This window comes from Falco rusticolus, chromosome 11, assembly GCF_015220075.1.
Source record: "Falco rusticolus isolate bFalRus1 chromosome 11, bFalRus1.pri, whole genome shotgun sequence".
NCBI classification, from domain to species: Eukaryota; Metazoa; Chordata; class Aves; order Falconiformes; family Falconidae; genus Falco; species Falco rusticolus.
The window spans coordinates 7672155-7690302 of NC_051197.1; the positions used below are offsets into that span (position 1 = coordinate 7672155).

At 40.6% G+C, this 18148-nt stretch overlaps 1 protein-coding gene across 3 annotated transcripts in view; it reads left to right on the plus strand.

Moving 5' to 3' along the window:
- TTC39A (tetratricopeptide repeat domain 39A) overlaps positions 1-18148 on the plus strand; it is a 58462-nt gene that overhangs the window by 27564 nt on the left and 12750 nt on the right. For 2 of the 3 annotated variants that reach the window (XM_037403490.1, XM_037403487.1), the window contains exons 9-17: positions 5734-5842; positions 6489-6556; positions 6687-6746; positions 7526-7687; positions 10553-10644; positions 11649-11769; positions 14087-14198; positions 16566-16680; positions 17383-17499. In XM_037403490.1, coding sequence (XP_037259387.1) covers positions 5734-5842; positions 6489-6556; positions 6687-6746; positions 7526-7687; positions 10553-10644; positions 11649-11769; positions 14087-14198; positions 16566-16680; positions 17383-17499 — 956 coding nt within the window. The remainder of the gene's footprint in view (positions 1-5733; positions 5843-6488; positions 6557-6686; positions 6747-7525; positions 7688-10552; positions 10645-11648; positions 11770-14086; positions 14199-16565; positions 16681-17382; positions 17500-18148) is intronic. The other variant, XM_037403488.1, reaches the window with a different exon arrangement.

Here is an 18148-nt window from a genome sequence, read left to right on the forward strand (position 1 = left end):
AAGTGCTGTGTTAGTTTTTTGTGGATTTGTTTCAAAATAGGATGCTGAATTGATGAGAATATCTTGGCCTTGATACCCTGCACCTGCCCTTGTCTCTCATTCTACCAGCAGAACATGAGATGCATTCAGATTTGGGTTCCTGGATTAAGAAAACACAGTTTGTTTAACCTAAACCACTAGTCACATTTCTTTCCTAAATGCTAGGTAAGGTAAATGTTTGATGTCCTGCAAACACAACAAAAACTGTATAAACAAGTTAAAATGTCACTCTCTTGTAATGCTTTCTCTTTACAAAACAAGTTTCAAGGAGAAAAATGTTTCCATAATCAGGGCTGCAACCTTATGTGACAGGTGAATGAGTGTCATCACCATTTTATTTGTTTACAGGAAGGATCTTATATCTTATGATTATTTATATGAAAATAAAATATCTTGTTTAAAAGCAAGGAGCTTCTGGCAGAATGTGGATTAGAACTTGGAAATTTCCAGGAGCTGTTTCACAGGCAGTAGAGGCAAAAATCAAATAGTTCTGCCTGTCAGTTACAAAAATGAAGAACATCTAAAGCAAAATATTCTTCTAGAAATGTAAAGGCAATTCAAATTCATATACCAGCAGAGTTCTGAGAATACTTTGCTGAACACTCATTACTGCAGATGAAAATTGTCCCTCTAATTGAATTTCTGTTGTTTTCTTTTGGCCCTGGGATTTCTTGTATGGCTATGAGTGGGCTGATATTTGTGTTGGTGAGTCAGCTCTTGTTCCAGATTTTTAATAACTCACTGAGACATGACCTAGATTACCATAAATTTAAGCAAAAACCTGTTGTCTGTGCACCATAAAAAAGGAGTATTTTAAACATGTTGATCAAAGCTCATTGGTGGCCGTTTATTTTAACATCCCAACAAAGGCTTTCTGCATTTAACATTTGTCAGTCAGATGCCTAAAACCAAAAGCAAAATTGCCGTTGCCATCCTTTCCAGTGGTGGTTTTCCAAAGCTTGCAAGAGGAAGCTGTCCCCTGCAGTACAGGCAGGAGTCTAGAGGGTGAAAGGAACAGTGACAGAGAAGAGCGAAAGTGATGCGTGCCATGTGCTGCACCCCATCCAGATGAAAGGAGTTCGGAATACATCTGTGTTTGATCTTGCAGTCTTTTCCATTAAATGCTCGTGGTGACCATCAGGTTGTGCAAAGAACAAAAGAGCTGTGATTAATGCCTTGGGCTGTTTACAGTTACCTGAGAGAGCTACAGTGCACTGGGGGACAGCTTGCTTTTGTTGTGGATCATGTGTTTGTTAAAACTGGATGTAAAATTGCATTGTGATATCTTCCACGATACTAACCTGCCTTGAAGCCAACAAATTTGCCCCTAGGGACTCTTCCTGTCTCTTGGACATGTCACGTCTGATGGTAAATGAGGACATGCCCAAAGCTTCGTTAGTTCCTAAGCCATTTGTGGGCACTGTAGACAACATGATCAACTTAACAGCAGTCTGGAGTCTCAAAATAGTAGCTAGGATAAGATCAAGAAATTATAAAAGTAGCCTGAGGCCTTTTTTGTTCCCTTCCAGTCCAAGATGTGCCAGTTGTGCCCTTCCCACTGTTCAAGCTCCTTTCACCGGTATCGTTAGTTAAAATACAGGCTTGTTTGTGTTCAGTGGCGTAGGGCCAGTGTTTGGGCATTGGGGTTCAATGCAGTTTTGCCCAATTTCATGAGGTTTTGTGGGCAGAGGTATGTATTACACACCGCTGGGCATGCTGCGCTGGTGAGGCATGCCTGCCTTACTCACTGGGCAATAGATGGAGTGTGTGTCCCATCTGGACTTCGTGTGTTTAACAATAACTAACTTCTGGTGTCAGATCAGAAGGGTCCTTGCAGTATCTCCCATGAAAGCACTGAACCCTTCTCACTGACTCCACCAGGTCTCAGGCTAGTATTTACTCTTGTTCTTATTTGGGAAATGATTTCAAATCCTGTGTTGCTAAACTGTAGAAAAGTTTGACATGAGCCCACCATATGTTAAGTGCAGTTTGTCAGGGGGTCAGATGACAGCCTGATTTCAGGTGAAGACAGGGAAACTTTGAGATGGAACCAGTTTCTTTCAGATTGTACTTTTTGATGTGGGAGGACATTTTTCCCAAAGCAGCTGAGCCGAAGAATACGTGTCGATTTGTAATAAATCGACTTCACTTTTCCACTATCACCAACAGAATTGCGTTTTGGTCTCTTCTGCAAATTTTAAATGAAGATTAAATCTAAAATTACTTGAAACAATACATTCATATGCCTTGTCTACCAGTTTCATTAGTTCTTCGTAAAAGCTGTTAGTAGTAACGATCCTCCTTGCTAAGCCTGCAGTCATGTGATCAGGTTATGGGACTTTGCTTTGCTTTCATTGTCAAGATCCCTAATTAAGAGAGTCATTTAAAAATACCAGTAAAGAGCTTTCACTTCAGGAAAGTAGATGGATTCTGGGCAGTGACAGCTGAAATAAGTACAGACCAGCCTCAGCGTGGTCTGATAATGGATTTGAGCATTGTCTGTGTTCATCCTGCATTCGCTCTGGGAATCCCCACTGCTCATGTGAACGCCAGAGCACTGGATGTCTTGGGACAAGGATTAAGTCAGTGAGATACTGATGGAATGTAATGTAGTGGCAGTCTGGGGAATGAAGAGGTAGTGGGATGTTATGAGCAACTGGCACGGAAAGGTGAGAGTTAGCATATTGGATCACATTTGTCTCTAAGAAGTGTCATGGCTCCCTGCTCTGTGTTATACCTTATGCCCTTCAGAGTAATTTACGTTTTGTGTGAAAACAAATGCTAAATGTGTTAATGGCATTTAAGTATTTTGGAGAAATTACTAGAACTCATTGCCTTGACACCTGTTTTATATTTCTGGTTGGAACTTTGTTCAAATATGTAGCAAATATGCTCCGACTTTGTTCAGAAGCTCATTCCTGGTGTTCTGGGATTGCTCGCTTCACCTGTGGCACAGGTGTGGGAGATACTTCTGGGTTGGTTATGGTTAGAAGGTGTGTCCTGACAAATACAGGATGGTCACTTAGTGACTGGCACCAGTGAGTGTAGTTTGCTTACAGAGTTTCTCCTTAGGCTCAAGTAGTCGCTGCTTGTGATCTGGTTCTGAGATCCTCCATGTGATCCCAGGTGAGGATTACATGGGGGTATTGCCCAACTCATGACACCTCACCTAGCTGATTAGGTTGGCCGGCTAATCTCCGTAGGCTCCCTGCGGAGAAAGAGTAGGTGCTTGTAAAGGTGTGTCGTGCTGTCTGACCTAGGCTTCTGTGCCTTGCAGGAATACTCTGTCTCTACCAGCCACAGGGGGGGCCCAGGGGGGCTGGCTGGCTGAGCGTGGGATCTAAAACGTGTTTCCCAGCGACACCCTTCATCGTCCCATCTTCCTGGGGATCTCCTCGTAACAGAAACAGTTCACAAGTGTGTTTTTGAGGAGAAGCAGCTTTGTTACAGCCTTTTCTACAAGCAAGCATTGTAGTACTAGTAACAACTGCTTCTGGATCTCTCTTTTTCACACTGTGTCCACTCATTACGCTGCTTTAATATAGAAGGTTTGGAGTATTCAAGTGGCAGAGTGCAAAGTAAGCATTCTTCAGCACCTGTACTGGGCAGCATAGGATTATGAACGTACCACAGAGTGAACTAACTGGCTTGGTGAGCTTCCCGTACCTCCTGTGTAACTACTGCTCTTAGGAATTCAGGCCCAAATATGCCAGATTTGCAACGCTCTTCTGACGAACAGATGTTCTTAATCCAGTGACTTCACAATTACTGCTTTCCAGGATGCAGTCCCATGTAGGCGGGTGTGGGTCGCGTTCCTTGTCCGTATAGATAATAACTTTGTGGTTCTCTCTACTAAGATACATTTCTGCGGCTAAAATACATAAGTGAGATCAACTTGACAAAAGCTTAAATTATTCTATATGACTAATAAAATCTGTTTCTGTATCATTCTTTGTGCTATTCAAAGATGTGATCAGCCTTCATTTTATATGTATTTTTATGTTCTATGGAAGATAACGAACACTGTAAAGGCCTGGTACTGATGTCAGTGAAGGCTCAGTGAAATATCCAGCCTGAAGATTTTTCTCTTCAAAAAAAATGTACTTTGGAAATCTAATTTGGAATTTTTTTCTGCCAAAATTCATTCCACAGAATGTTTTGTCTTACTTTTACCTCAGAGTGTTGTAGTGGTACTTCTTTTTAAAAAATCCAAATATTTGTGGTTTTCATCTGGCCAGTTTAAAGAAGCTGGATAGATCATATTTTGTTACTTACCTGTATCAATCAAACTTTTTGCTCTTGGCAGAAATTGAAGTTGGCTTTATTTTGCAGAGTGCTTGATTTCCATTAAGTCATTGATTTTCAGTAATGATTTTACTATCTTCTAATTTCTTTTGAAGTGGCATGCAAGTCAGAATTTTCACTATTTTGTCCTGGCTAGTTGTTGTACTAATTGACATGCAAATATGTGTGTTAATGGTACCTTTCCCTGGAACAGTAATTGATGTAATAAGGTAAGATTTAAAAAAAAAAAAAAAAACCAACACAAAATAGCTGATTTATGTGAAAACACTTAAACACACTAGTTAAGTGAAAAAGTACATGTATGATGAAAATTAGAATATAATTACAGGCTTCTGGGTTTACACAATAAGTGGTAAGGGTGAGGTAGTGTAACATCCCTCTGTCGGCAAGGACGCCCAAAAGATGAAAATCTGTTTTGAGGTCATGCTCTGAGCGCTCTCTCTGATACCTTCTGCAGTGGCTCCGATAGATATTCCTCAGGGCCCCTATTTATAGTGTAGTTGGTTTGAAAGGATGTCCTTATAGTCACATACATCATGTTCCAGTAACTTTCCATTGCAGTTACAGTGTTAACTTTTAGGCAGAATTTTCCCCAGCTCACAGTGGATGTCTTACTGTGCATATTTACTAGTAGGCAGATCTCATGTTTAGTATGTTTGCATATTTATGTTCTTGCTGTTGATACCATGGAACCAGTCCTATAATGGACTGCTAAATGCTGTTGTCTCAGGAGCTTGAATCCTTAAGGTTGGTTATCAGTCATGCTCTCACTGGATATGAATACAGCATTGTATTTGTTTTAGTTCTCCCCAAAGGCAACAGAAATACTCTTCTTTTCATCATATTTTTCCACTGGTGGTAGTGAGCCAACATCATTGCAAAGCTTCTTTTGTTCTTAGCATACTTAAAACCCAGCCTTTTGACCTGTCATCTTTTGCCCTGCTGGTTGCAGATATTTTTTTTCCTTGGTATCTTTAACTTGCTTATGTAGTGAATAACAACAAACATGGATACACTGCGCAATGGCGATATGTGTTATTTGCCTTGCATTTCAAAACTGGTTTTTGTTTCGGGAATGCTGTTTAGCAGCACTTGGGTGTTGGTGATAAGTTGGCTCACTTTCTCTTATGTTAATCATGTAATACCTCCCAGGTTGCTGCTCTGTCACCTGATGTTTTCCAGGCTAAGCTGTAACTTCATGAAAAACTGTTAGATAACTTCATGTGTATATTTTCATCTTTGATTGCTATGTAAGCAATGTATGTCAGTGCATTTAGGGAATTTGGTGATTGAGCAATCTGTAGATGGCACTGCAGAAGTTACCAAACTAGCAAAACACAACTTGGACTCCTTTCCAATACTTTGCCCTCCTCACCTCTGTTTGCACAGGAGCATGGTCTGCTGCAGCTTCAAGAAGGAGCATCATCATACAGCTTTAGGTCGGTGCTGTGTACCATGCTGTTGCTTTGCTATCATACTTTCATGACCTTTGTGTTAGGTAAGATTGTTTATAATAACTCTTGGATTTGATTAGTTCTTGTGGGACACGGAGGGGGAAAAAGATGATTCCGTCACCTGTTTGTTGGTGAATAGTTTGTTCATGACCAGATTAAACATAACTCATTCGCGAGTAATTTTACAGTAGTGGTCATAACTGAAGGGAGTGTCTTAATCTTCAAGATGGAGATTTGTTTAACACATAAGAAGGGAAATGATGGGGATAGCAAAGGAAATTGTGAGAACTAAATCTGTCTTTAGTAGTCAGGTGCAATATTTGGGAGGTTAAAATAATGGCTGTAAGTGATGGCTTCCTTAATACTTTGTTCATGTTTATATGTCATCCCTCAATTTTTTGGGAGGTGATACCTTCTCGCTGAGACATACTTACCTGTTATCTCCTGCTAAAGCGTTTTACAAAACGTGTTTGTCTATGCATAAGTGAGTTTTCAAGTCAGTAAGCATGATGTTGTTCAGGTCTTCCCACCTGCTGACTTAGTGCAATACCAACCTGTATTTATGCCTTACTTGTCAGGGAGAGGAACTTACCTATTGGCCAGATGAGAATGGTTAATCAGTACCTTGCATTCCTGTTCTTTTTTCTTTTTTCTTACTGTTTTTATCACTTGCATTTTTATGCATTCTAGGGACAGGAAAAGGAAATGTTGAGGAGGCAGAAAGACTACTTAAGCCTTACTTGGCTCGCTATCCAAAGGTAAAATGAATCATAATTTAGTTTGGTGTGATCGTTTAATGTTTTCTTGCCAAATAACAAAGATCTAGACTGTGTGGTCAGCTTGAAAACTGTTATAGAATACTTGTATTTTTATTATTATTTATTACAGGGAGCCATATTCCTGTTTTTTGCAGGCAGGATAGAAACACTAAAGGGTAATATTGATGCGGTAAGTAATCCTTTTGCTCTTGGGAAAGTTATGTTTCAGAAGCTTTAGAAAAACTCCTCTGGGAGCAATGTTTCCTTTTTTGGCTTATGCTTCCTGTGGCTTTGGCCTTATATGTAATTTATAGTTTATGAATTACAAATAGGAATTTTGAAAACTATTTTGACTGGCTTGTTTGACCAGCTTATTTTGCTACTCTTCTGAATTTCTCATGATAATCTGGTCTATCAGTATTAATGACATGGTTTTCTCGTTGTCTTTCCTATCCTGAAGAAAGCTGTAGCTTTAATAACATCCAGTGGTAATCATTTGCCTTCAGTCTGAGTGGAGAGCCATACAAGACTTGAGAGAATTAGGGAGGTGAAAAATGCCTGTCCAAAGTACTCTGAGACAGAGTATCAGCTGGTGTGCAGCGTGGTCGCTCCCTTGAAATCTGTGGGGCTGCAGCAATAAATGTCAGCTGAGCATTTGTCCTCTGACTTTAGTTTCCTAATTTCCCTAGACACAAACTTTCATTTTGCCTATGCTTAGAACTTAATATAGCTTCCAGGAATGGGGAGCTCTGTGGCAGGGGTAAGCTTGCTTAACACCAGGATGACTGTGGAGCCAAGAATCTTTTGCGTGAATCCAACAAACATGATTTTGGGGAATACTGGGATGTTAATAATTTGGAAATTGCAGGAGCTGTGCCAGCAGATCATGGAGTGCCAGTGCCTATTATGGCACTGGTGTATGAGCATTTACACATGATTAAGGCAGTGTTTGGAAATCTCTTTGTTCAGGCAGTTAATAGATATGAAGAATGTTGCGAGGCTCAGCAATATTGGAAGCAGTTTCATCACATGTGTTACTGGGAGCTCATGTGGTGCTTCACCTACAAGCGCCAGTGGAAGATGGCTTTCTTCTACGCAGACCTGCTAAGCAAAGAAAACACTTGGTCAAAGGTAAGTTAAGCAGAACAGGAGACTGGAAGGCCCTGTAGTGTCTATTAACTTTCAATCAGATTGAGTTGACTTTTTGTAGCTTTGAAGCTTTTGTAGCTTTGAAGATTAAGATTGTAGAACAAAACCTGGTCTGCTGTGGCTCTTCTAGAACAATGTGTATTGCAGACATTCAAATCTGAACAGATTGTGGGCAAACAAAAATCTTTTGGGCCTGACTTGTAGATGAAGAACAGCTTGTTAAAGATGTTCTGCTGTGTATTGACTGGTTGTGTCATCAACACATTGTAATTAATGGCACAAGTTGCTATTTCTTTCATTACATCATGGATATAAGCTCATTTGGCGGTGAGTGAGGTTAGCCATGATAGTGCCTCCAGGATAATAAATCTAATTAGAAGAGGTGCCTTGCCCCATGCATCCGAAAGGGAGAAGCTCTTCCATCTAGAACCCTCCTGGTAGCTTTCCTCCCTTCATCTTCTCCTGAGCCCCAGGGAAATCTGTCAGAAGGGATTAAGTCTGGCCAGGGCAGGGTTGGTGGTGGTTGGTTGGAGGTTTGTTTCTTCTTAATGTGATCAGGCTATGTGTGAGGAGGATATCTCTCTGTTTTTTTCTACTACACATTGTATGTATTGGCCAGGTAGAACAAAAGCCTACATAAGGTGAGAGCAACTCTCTCTGTGCTCCCACGCAGTATGGATTCCCAGGGGATTCCAGCAACATGTTCAGCAGGTCCATTAGTCTGAGTCCCACAGCCAGGAGAGCACCACCTGGCTTAAAAGCTTTAATATTCTGAAATGCTGTGGGATTAATATTAACATGTGTCCTTTTAAACTGTGTGTAGATTTTTATACTATGTTGCAGGGGCCTTAGAGAAGTGGAGAAGATGCTTCCTATGCATCTTCTCTGTAATGTAATCTACAGTGCAACAAGACAGTAGCAAAGTAGTAACTACGTGAGCTAAATGAAAGATGGCCATGTATATGCAGTTAGATTCCAGTGTAAATAAATAATCACAGCTTAAAATAGTCTGAAAAACACCTGAAACTTACGGTTACTATAGACTCCTTAAAGTGGTAACCAAGAACTCACCAACTGTTATTCTCTGCCGTTGCAAGAGTTGTAACATCCTCTGCTGCTTTGCTTTCCTGGGTTGCTGAATTTATGATTGCTCAGGAACCCCTATGAAATCAATACTTTTCATAATCTGAAAAACATAAAACCCTTCATAGAATCATCATAGGATCATAGAATGGTTTGGGTTGGAACGGACCTTAAAAGATCATCTAGTTCCAACACTGTCCACTAGACCAGGTTGCTCCAAGCCCCATCCATCTTGGCCTTGAACACTTCCAGGGATGGGGCATCCACAGCTGCTCTGGGCAACCTGTGCCAGTGGCTCACCACCCTCACAGTAAAGAATTTCTTCCTAATATCTCATCTAAATCTCCCCTCTTTCAGTTTGAAGCCGTTCCCCCTTGTCCTATTGCTACATGCCCTTGTAAAATGTCCCTCTCCAGCTTTCCTGTAGCCCCCCTTTAGGTGCTGGAAGGCTGTAAGGTGAGCCTTCTTTTCTCCAGGCTGAACAACCCCAACTCTCAGCCTGTCTGCACAGGAGAGCTGCTCCAGCCTCTGATCATCTTTGTGGCCTCCTCTGGACTCACTCTAACAGGTCCATGTCCCTCTTATTGGGGCCCCAGAGCTGAATGCAGCACGGCAGGTGGAGTCTCAAGAGAGCAGAATAGAAGGGCAGAATCGCCTCCCTTGACCTGCTGGTCACACTTCTTTTGATGCAGCCCAGGATTCTTCACCAGACTGCCACGACTTCTCAAATATGATGGATAGTGGCTTAGCCGCTTCATCCACCAGTTCCCTCGGGACCCACAGCCAGATCTCACTGGGCTCCCATGGACTGTGCACCTTCAGGTTCCTTAGATGGTCTCAAACCTGATCTCCTACAGTGGGCAGCTCTACATTCTCCCAGTCCCTGCCTTTGCCTTGGGCAGTGTGGCTGGAGCACTTGCTGGTGAAGACTGAGGCAAAGGAGTCTTTGAGTACCTCAGCCTTCTCCATGTCCCGGGTAACCAGGTCTCCTGTTTCCTTCTGGAGAAGGCCTACATTCTCCCTAGTCTTCCCTTTATCACCAGCATACCTGTAGAAGCTTTTCTTTCCCTTGACGTCCCTGGCCAGATTTAATTCTCTCAGGGCTCTGGCTTTACTAACCTGGTCACGGGCTGCTTGGACAGTTTCTCTGTATTCTTCCCAGGCTGCCTGTCCTTGCTTCCACCCTCTGTAGGCTTCCTTTTTGTGTCTGATTTTGTCCAGGAGCTCCCTGTTCATCCATGCCTCCCTGCTTTTTTTCCCAGCTTCCTCTTTGTTGGGATGCCTCGCTCCTGAGCTTGGAGGAGGTGATCCTTTAATATTAACCAGCTTTCTTGGGTGCCTCTTCCCTCCAGGACAGCAACTGCTTTCTAGAACCTGGTATTTGAGACATGCTGCCAAATTGTGACTGGACACATAAACTATAAAGTAGTATTTTTTTTTTTCTCTGAGCATGACTTTTTCATAAGTTGCCTTGCATGTATTCCTGAGAGTGATAAAAATTCACTTTACACAAGCACAACATTTGTTCTTGGAATTTAGACATAAACTATAAACCGATACAAAGTAAACAAGTTATTTATAAAAAAAAAAATACACTCCATGTTCTAAAGTACATATTTCCCGCTTAAAATTTTGTAAGATTATGTCTGTTTATGAGCAAAAGCAGGAACTTCTTCCTCTTTGTTGCTGTTTTGTGCTTTATATCAATAATGGTGATGCTGTAAATTCATTTTTCTGTATAGATATTCTTGATTGCATTTGCAGGCCACTTATATTTACATGAAAGCTGCTTATCTCAGTATGTTTGGACCAGATGACTGCAGTCCTTTTGGAGACAGCAAAGTTGAATTATTTAGGTAATGTTTGCTAACTCCCAGTTACAACAGTTTCCTGTCTCTTCACGTCACAGTGTTGGGGGAAGAGAGGCAAAATAATTAATTGTGCCGTTTGGAAGATCTGCGCAAATAGCATTGGATTGATAAGAAATTGCAGAATGAAACAGACCAAAGTGGAGCCTGAGTGCAGACAGCAGATTTCTCCTGGCCTGGAAGTACTTTAGGGGTAGGATATTAGGTCTGTCAGCCATGCAGTGGCTGCTGCTGTTGCATGTAATATTCACATTCTTTTGCAGTTGTTTTCTTTAATCAAAATGGCATGTAAGGTATGAAAGCCTTCAATGGATTATGCGACAAGATGTGTGCCTCCTTAGTGGAGACATCAGTACGACTTGATTCTTGAGGTTTGAGTCTGAGAGGAATATGGAATAGTTAAATGTGCAAGTGAATATATGCATTATCAACACAGTGCGTTAACCTGATTTTAATGTTTAAGCTCAAAAATGACTAAACCTTGCTGAGGAAAAGAAAATGTATTGCTTTGGGTTTTACAGGTTTTCTACTAAGTATCACTTTTTTATGTGCTTACATTATATTGATACTTTTTCAGGTTCTCCATATCTTATGTAATCATTACAAGCAGAATTCACTGGATTTGGAATCCATTACAAAGTGAATAGGTTTGGGTTTGGGGAGAATGAGAGGCAAGGTAGCTTGCCTCTTTCTTAGTCTGTGATGAGACATGGGCCCTTTGTAAGTTAGGTGCATCATCTAATTTTCTCCTTGGGTGGGGAGGAGTCCCTCTTCCTCCTGCTTGATTAAAGAGGAAGCCTAGAGATATGCGTGCCCTGCATAAAGACAGCTTTTGTGAATATGTATTGCTTAGCTTCCCCAGAGGTAGCAATAGCTCAGTGTGTAACAGCTTTTTTAGATTCTCTTTGATATTTTTTAAGTTTTAATGTTTGGTTTTTTTCCCAGAGGTTCACAGAGGGAAAAATTCTTAACGTTTTCCTTTCAACTTTCAGGATTGTTCCCAGTTTGAAACTGAAAATTGCAGGGAAGTCTCTGCCTACAGAAAAGTTTGCAATTCGGAAGGCTCGACGGTATCTTTCTTCAAACCCCATCCCTTTGCCTGTTCCACCTTTGGTAAGTTAGAAATATCTCCCCCCTCCCTGCCCTTATTAACATTTTTTTAATATATGGAAATAAACCCGAGATAATTGGAATAGTATCTTTCCGTGTTTCTAAGGTAAAACCTCTGCAGGAGACTGGAATGTTCCCAAAGCAAAGCCAAATGAATGCGAGGAATGCTGTAAAACTGGGGCATGCACCAGCCACAGGGAACTAAGCCAGTTGTTTGTGACACGTAAATGTGTTGCATGTGTAACTCATTATTCCGGTTACAGACTAGCATGCTCCTAACAGCTTTCTTTTGATTCCCTTTGGAGGAACTTTGCCCTAGGTCTCTTCTGTCATGTGTCATTTACTGAGACTACTAAAAGAAGATTTCAAGGTACAAGTTACAGGGGGGAGGGGGCAATCAAGGAAACAATACAGGAATTGGGGACTGCATGTAAGCATCTATTGAATGTGCCCCTGAATGCTTGCAATTTGGTGCTCTCCGGAGCAACTCATGGGTGCCGGTTGAAACAAACAAATCCTTTAGCCACTCCAGAAAACCATTGCATGCTTTGATTCTTTTTTTTTTTTTTTTTTTTTTTTTTCCTCTCTTTTTTGCCTGTAATGCTGGCCAGTTCCCTGTGGCCAGATGAGAACAGCTGCATAAGGCACCCGTTGCCTCACTCGTGGTGCACTTACAAAAATCTGTCTGCAGAGAACACCTCAAAGAACACGAAAGCATTTGGGGTCCAGAGGTTTGCCAAGTGCAGTGGTGTTAGCATTTGCAGTGCTTTGAGATGTTGTGTTTGAGAAACAGTTGGATAATTAGTAAAAACTCTTTTAAGAAAACGCCTGAACAAGGAGAGCCTCTTGGAGACACCAGCGAGTAGTCATTTCTCAGCCCACCAGCTGAGTATGTGACACAGCGCTGCTCGAAGAGATATAGTTGTTACAGCGCAGCGTGAGTATTCGCTGGGGACCGCTTTCCACTAAGTCTTAAGACTGAAATGACAGAAATAATTAGGTTACTTTGATTTGCCTTTCAGGTTTCAGAGACTGTAGAGCGTAACACGCCTGGGGTTTGGCTGGGCTGTTCTGGTGGGATTTTAGCAGAAGAGGTTTCTGTCCTTGGAGGGCCGGGCGTGGCGTCCTTGGGTCCTGCTGCAGTTGCATTCCTGAGGCAGCAGATGCCGCAGCTCAACAGTGAAAAGCACTCCGAGGGTGTGGGGCTGGATGCAGAATCTCATCCCTAGGATCTTCCTTTTCCTTGTAAAGATACTTGCTGGGAGAGGCGAGTCCTCCAGCAAGCCTTAGCTCAGGGATTTAGCCTGGAATAAATGTGGTTTGAATACTTCTCTTTCAAGACCCTGTTAACAAATCTGCGCAAAGTACAGGAGTTCTGCCCAGGTTTTCCAATCAATCGAGAGCAGGCGGTGAAAGCAACGGTGACTGGGGACAACATGCTGTTGCATCTATTCTAACCTGACAGCTTTTTGTACTGTAGTTCCAGAAGTCAGTTATTCTATCCAGAAATTTTATCGAAAAGCGTTAAATTATCAAGTACAGACTAGGCTATATAAATAAATGGAATAACTTGTCATGAGGACCAGCTGTAAGTCTATGTAGTGTTTCCATCTTTAACTGTGTGATTGCTAGTGGCAATGGTCACATTTTGTCTGGTGATATACTCTGAGAGAACCCTAATAATAAATAGGAGTTAAACCAATACCTTTTAATAAAATTTACTTTATGAACAGTTGAATAAGAAAGACGTAACTTCCTATGGGAACATCAGACAAACCTGAGAAATTTAAGGGGTTTACAGTTTGGTTCTAAAATTCTGTTGGTTTGTGTGAAGTTTGGCTTAAAGTGTAGGGGGTTTGGTTTTCTTTTTGTTTTGTTTTGTTACCTGAGTGCTCATATTTTTTCTGCGGAAGCAATACATTGTAGTTAATTATAGTTATTACTGCTCTGGTAGGATAGAACTGGAAAACAAGAGGAGACCTTAATCAAGGGATGGTTAGCCATGTGCCATGAATGTTCTAAGTCTGGTTTATTGGCACTTGCCTTGATTTATAACTGAGATTGTGTTTGCGTTCTGTGCAAGCAATCTTCCTTGCATTGTGTGTAGTAATTGGCTCTTTAGTTGTCTTCCAGGGCTAATTTGTTCTGAAAACCATTGTAACAGGTTTTCAGTTGCAATGAAAATATATGTTTTGACAAACTGACTGTTTATTTAAGGAGTCTGTACCTTTTTCATCATACAGAGATAAACTAAAGTATTTGATAACCACATTTATCCAGTATTGTAACTAATGATGCTGTCATTTCTTCCTGACCCTAGGAAATGATGTATATCTGGAATGGCTATGCTGTAATTGGAAAATGTCCCAACTTAACAGAAGGCATGTTGGAGACTTTAATTGAAGCAGAAGAAGCACTGGCAAGAAGTAGAGGTAATCAGTGATAGGGTTTAAACAGGTATTTTACAGTGCAATAGCTAAAGATATTATCTATGAATAGAGACACTCATTAGTAAAGTTAATCTGATCGTAGGAGGAACATAGATAATGAAACCATGAACTGTTTATGCAGATAGGAATATTTTTCCTTTTTAATATAGCAAGAACTTACAATTCTAGCAAGTGATTTTCCATCCACACACGTGTATTAGTAATAGTTTGTGACATGTATTAAAGGACTGTTTATTTTGGTAGCTCAAAATCAGCATATGCATTGGCTTGGTTACTTGGATCATGAAGCTTTGTTATTCTCAGATATATTGTGGGTTTGAAGGATATATAGAATGGTCAGTCTTGTGTTTTAAAACTTCTGTCATTTTATGATGTGACCTTGGGCTGAGTGGTATTTGTGTGTCAACTGTGTGCTGGGACATCAACAGTAGAAAGCTGGGACATCAGGGATGGGCTTTCTTTGCACTGTGAATGAGCATAAGAGAGTATTGAACTGGAACAGGCTCTGCTATCACTGTCAGTCTGTTAATTAGCCATCCCTGAGAAGGTTGAATCGATGTTTATTTCTTGCCAGTCTTTCCCAGCTCCTACGGGAGTGCAACCAGTCTGCACAGTTTTTCTCACAAAGTTTTCCCTTACTAAATATTTGATCTTGTTATTATATACTACCTTCCTGCAAAAGAATCAAGCCCCTGTTGACAAAGGAATATGGGCTAAGTCACTGCATTGCAGTCTTTTCGAGGACCTTGGTCTTCCTATGCTCATTGAGTTACACAAGATTTGAAAGAGTTGCTTGAAAGACTGGCTAAAGCTATCTCTTTTTTAATGAATGGAAAAAGAGAATAGAAAAGTATTTTCAGTGCAAGTGACATCTTAGAAGGCTTTTGACCCTTTCACCTTCTTCATCACCCATTGTGTTACATTATTTTGAATAAGTGAATTATTTCTCTGTTCCCTTTTTTTCTTAGTTGGTAAATTGTGGATAAGGCTGGCTTCGTTCAGAGATTTGTAGAAGCTGATTCATGTTTATAAAACACTATGAGCACATGTAATCGAAAAGTGAGATATATGTTAAACACACCAACAATCTAAAGTATTACCTGTTCCAAATAGTGACTTGCTGTTTCCAGGCATCATACTTTCCTTGAGCTTCCATGACAGTGCTTAGAGCTAAACTATTGTATTTTCTCTGTATTACTGTTACATGCAAGAATCTAACACTGTAAGGTTATGAATCTGACGATGTGTGGTGTAAAAGGAAGTCTGTTAGTTGAAGTAACATCTAGAAGTACAGTTACGCCTATCAGATTTCCGTCGAGGATAGGTCCCTAAACGTTTGGTTATACAATCCAGGGCAGTTCATAACATATGTTACAAGTAGAGGAAATACACGCGTGTGAACGTGTTCTTGGGACAGAAGTCCAGAGGAGACAACTGATCTGCTCTTCATTTTATTCTTATGAAATAATTCTTCTGTGGCCCTGAGTCATCTCACTGTGCACATACATAGTGTGTCAACTTTTGTCCTCTTCCCTCTATGTCAGTTTGCCGCATAGTCTTTGGGCATCTTCCCTGGGATTTGCTTTGGTGACACATGTATGTAGGGGCCTGTGTGGGACTTAGCAGTAAAAGTGACTCCAGTTGTAGGACCAAGGCCTCCAACTGCATAGTCCAAAGGGAAACAGCTGTTTCATGCAGTATGTGTCAGCATTTGAACAGCTGGAAGATCCAGGTGAGGTTTAGAGTAGTGAGAACAGGGTAACATTTAATAGCCCAAGACATCGTATCACGCATTTGGCAGAAATTCTTTTTAGTTAGTATTTCATGAATTGGCAATGAGCAAGCAAGCTGAAGATTTTGCTTGTAAACTTTAAGGCTAAGCTGCCCTTATGGAACAGCTATGAAAAAGCCACATGTTTTCTTTGAAATGTATTATGCACAAAATTTCTGATGGAGAAAGGGTGTTGACAGGAATGACTTTGAACTAGGCACTGCTAAGGCTGGTAGGACTCTGGGCACTCATAAGCATAAACTCAAAAGAGGTGAAAAGAAGGTATGTTAAGAAGATGAGGGGATGTGAGGTGCAGGTAGCAAAGCTTGGCATGTTTTTGTCCAGCCAAGCAAAGGTGGAGAAGTGATAAAACACTTGCATACAAATAGGTCACGTGACGAGAAGTCAGGGAAAGAGAAGAACTATACATACTAAAGGGCAATAAAGGCATAAGATTAAGAGGTTTGTGTACTGTGTTCCAAAAAATGAATTGTGCTCACATCTACCTATGTAAAAGTTTCCCTATAGGGAGGGAAGTCTCTGCTGCTCTAAAGCGTGCCGTTTTCTTCATCTTGCAGCTACAGAATTACTAGCAGATGACCAGTGTGTGATAAAACTGTTAAAGGGCTTATGCCTCAAGCATTTGGGCAAGATCTCTGAAGCGGAAGACCATTTTAATTACATTTATTTAAAGTAAGTTTTTGTACCTGGCATATGGGAGAACTCTTGAATTTCTTACTAACTCTTCCTTTCAAGTAAGACGAGATGCAACTGTAATATGAATAGAAGGGAGAGGACTGCAGTGTCTTTAGTATTTATTTCAGTTGCTTTGATATCAAGGAATTGCCATTTTAATTGCCAGTGTTGTTAGCCATGTATGGAAGAAGAATTGCGTATCTGCACTGTTAACTGAGGTATCTTCTTCTTGGGGGACTATAGGTGCATAAAATTTTTGAAATACCACTTCTCTCTTTTCATCCCCTTCCTCTTACCAGACATGAAGAAGCTGTACCCAAAAAGCCAAATGTAGTCTGCAGAGACAGGTGGCAGCATGATTATACTTGGAACTTCTATACATCATGCAATGAATGGCATCTCTTTTTGTCAATTCACGTGGATAGAGCTCATAATGTTGTCATCTTTTCTACTACTTCCGTGTTAACAAAGGCAATGTTTTGTAATACTGAGAAATAACATGTTGTGTAGGATGGTTATTTAATGTGTATTTTGCATAACCTGGAAGGTAGCTTTTGGAAGAGAACATGACAAGTGTCGCAACAGAGATTGATTGCTCCTTCTGATCTTAGCTAATCTCCTATTTATTTGTGTTTGGGGCTGTTAAATGAGGGAAACATATAATTTCAAGATCTTGAGGCTATTTCTTTTCCAATGCAGTGAGAAGAAGATAAAATATGACCATTATCTAATTCCAAATGCCTTGCTGGAGCTGGCGATACTTTATCTAGACCAGGATAGAAGAGAAGAAGCGACAAAACTACTGGAAAGAGCAAAGTAAGCAAGTAAAAAGCCTGTGCTGATGTCTGATGGGTATTTTATGGTATTTTACTGGTTAGCGGGAAGCACAAACATTTCATTAATGTCATGGAAGCATGCATGCGTTAGTTTTGGTTTGGGCCTTTCTAGTGGTAGGCATTATCTGATCAGTCAGCCTGTGACTTACCCATTCATTCTGATAAGAGAAAAAAAAAATTTAAGATGTTAATAGGATGTCAAAGGCTTCAGTAAGAAATAACCCATGTGTAACAAAATGTAATAAACTTTGTAGTCTATTTACTTATTCATAAAAGATGTCTTAAATTAAATCAAAGCCCTGAGTTATGGCTAAAATAGCATTACTCAGATTGGTGGCTAGCAGTGCTGTTTTCTTTCCGTGATGAAATACATTTAAGGTAATGCTTCGGGTTGCATTTAGTATCTTGGTGTTGTTTCATCTGCAGCTGAAAGGCAACTGAAACACCTGCTTTTACTTTTTTGTGTGATCAATTTTTCTAGCAAAGGAGATTTATCAGGAATAATTGGACTTGACTGTGTATGTTCTTTATTACAAAATTACTAAATACGGGGTTTGCCTCTCTCCGAGCCCTTAATTCTCTGCAGAGCCAAAATTTCAGGGGCAGGGGAGGAATCCAAACCAAACAAT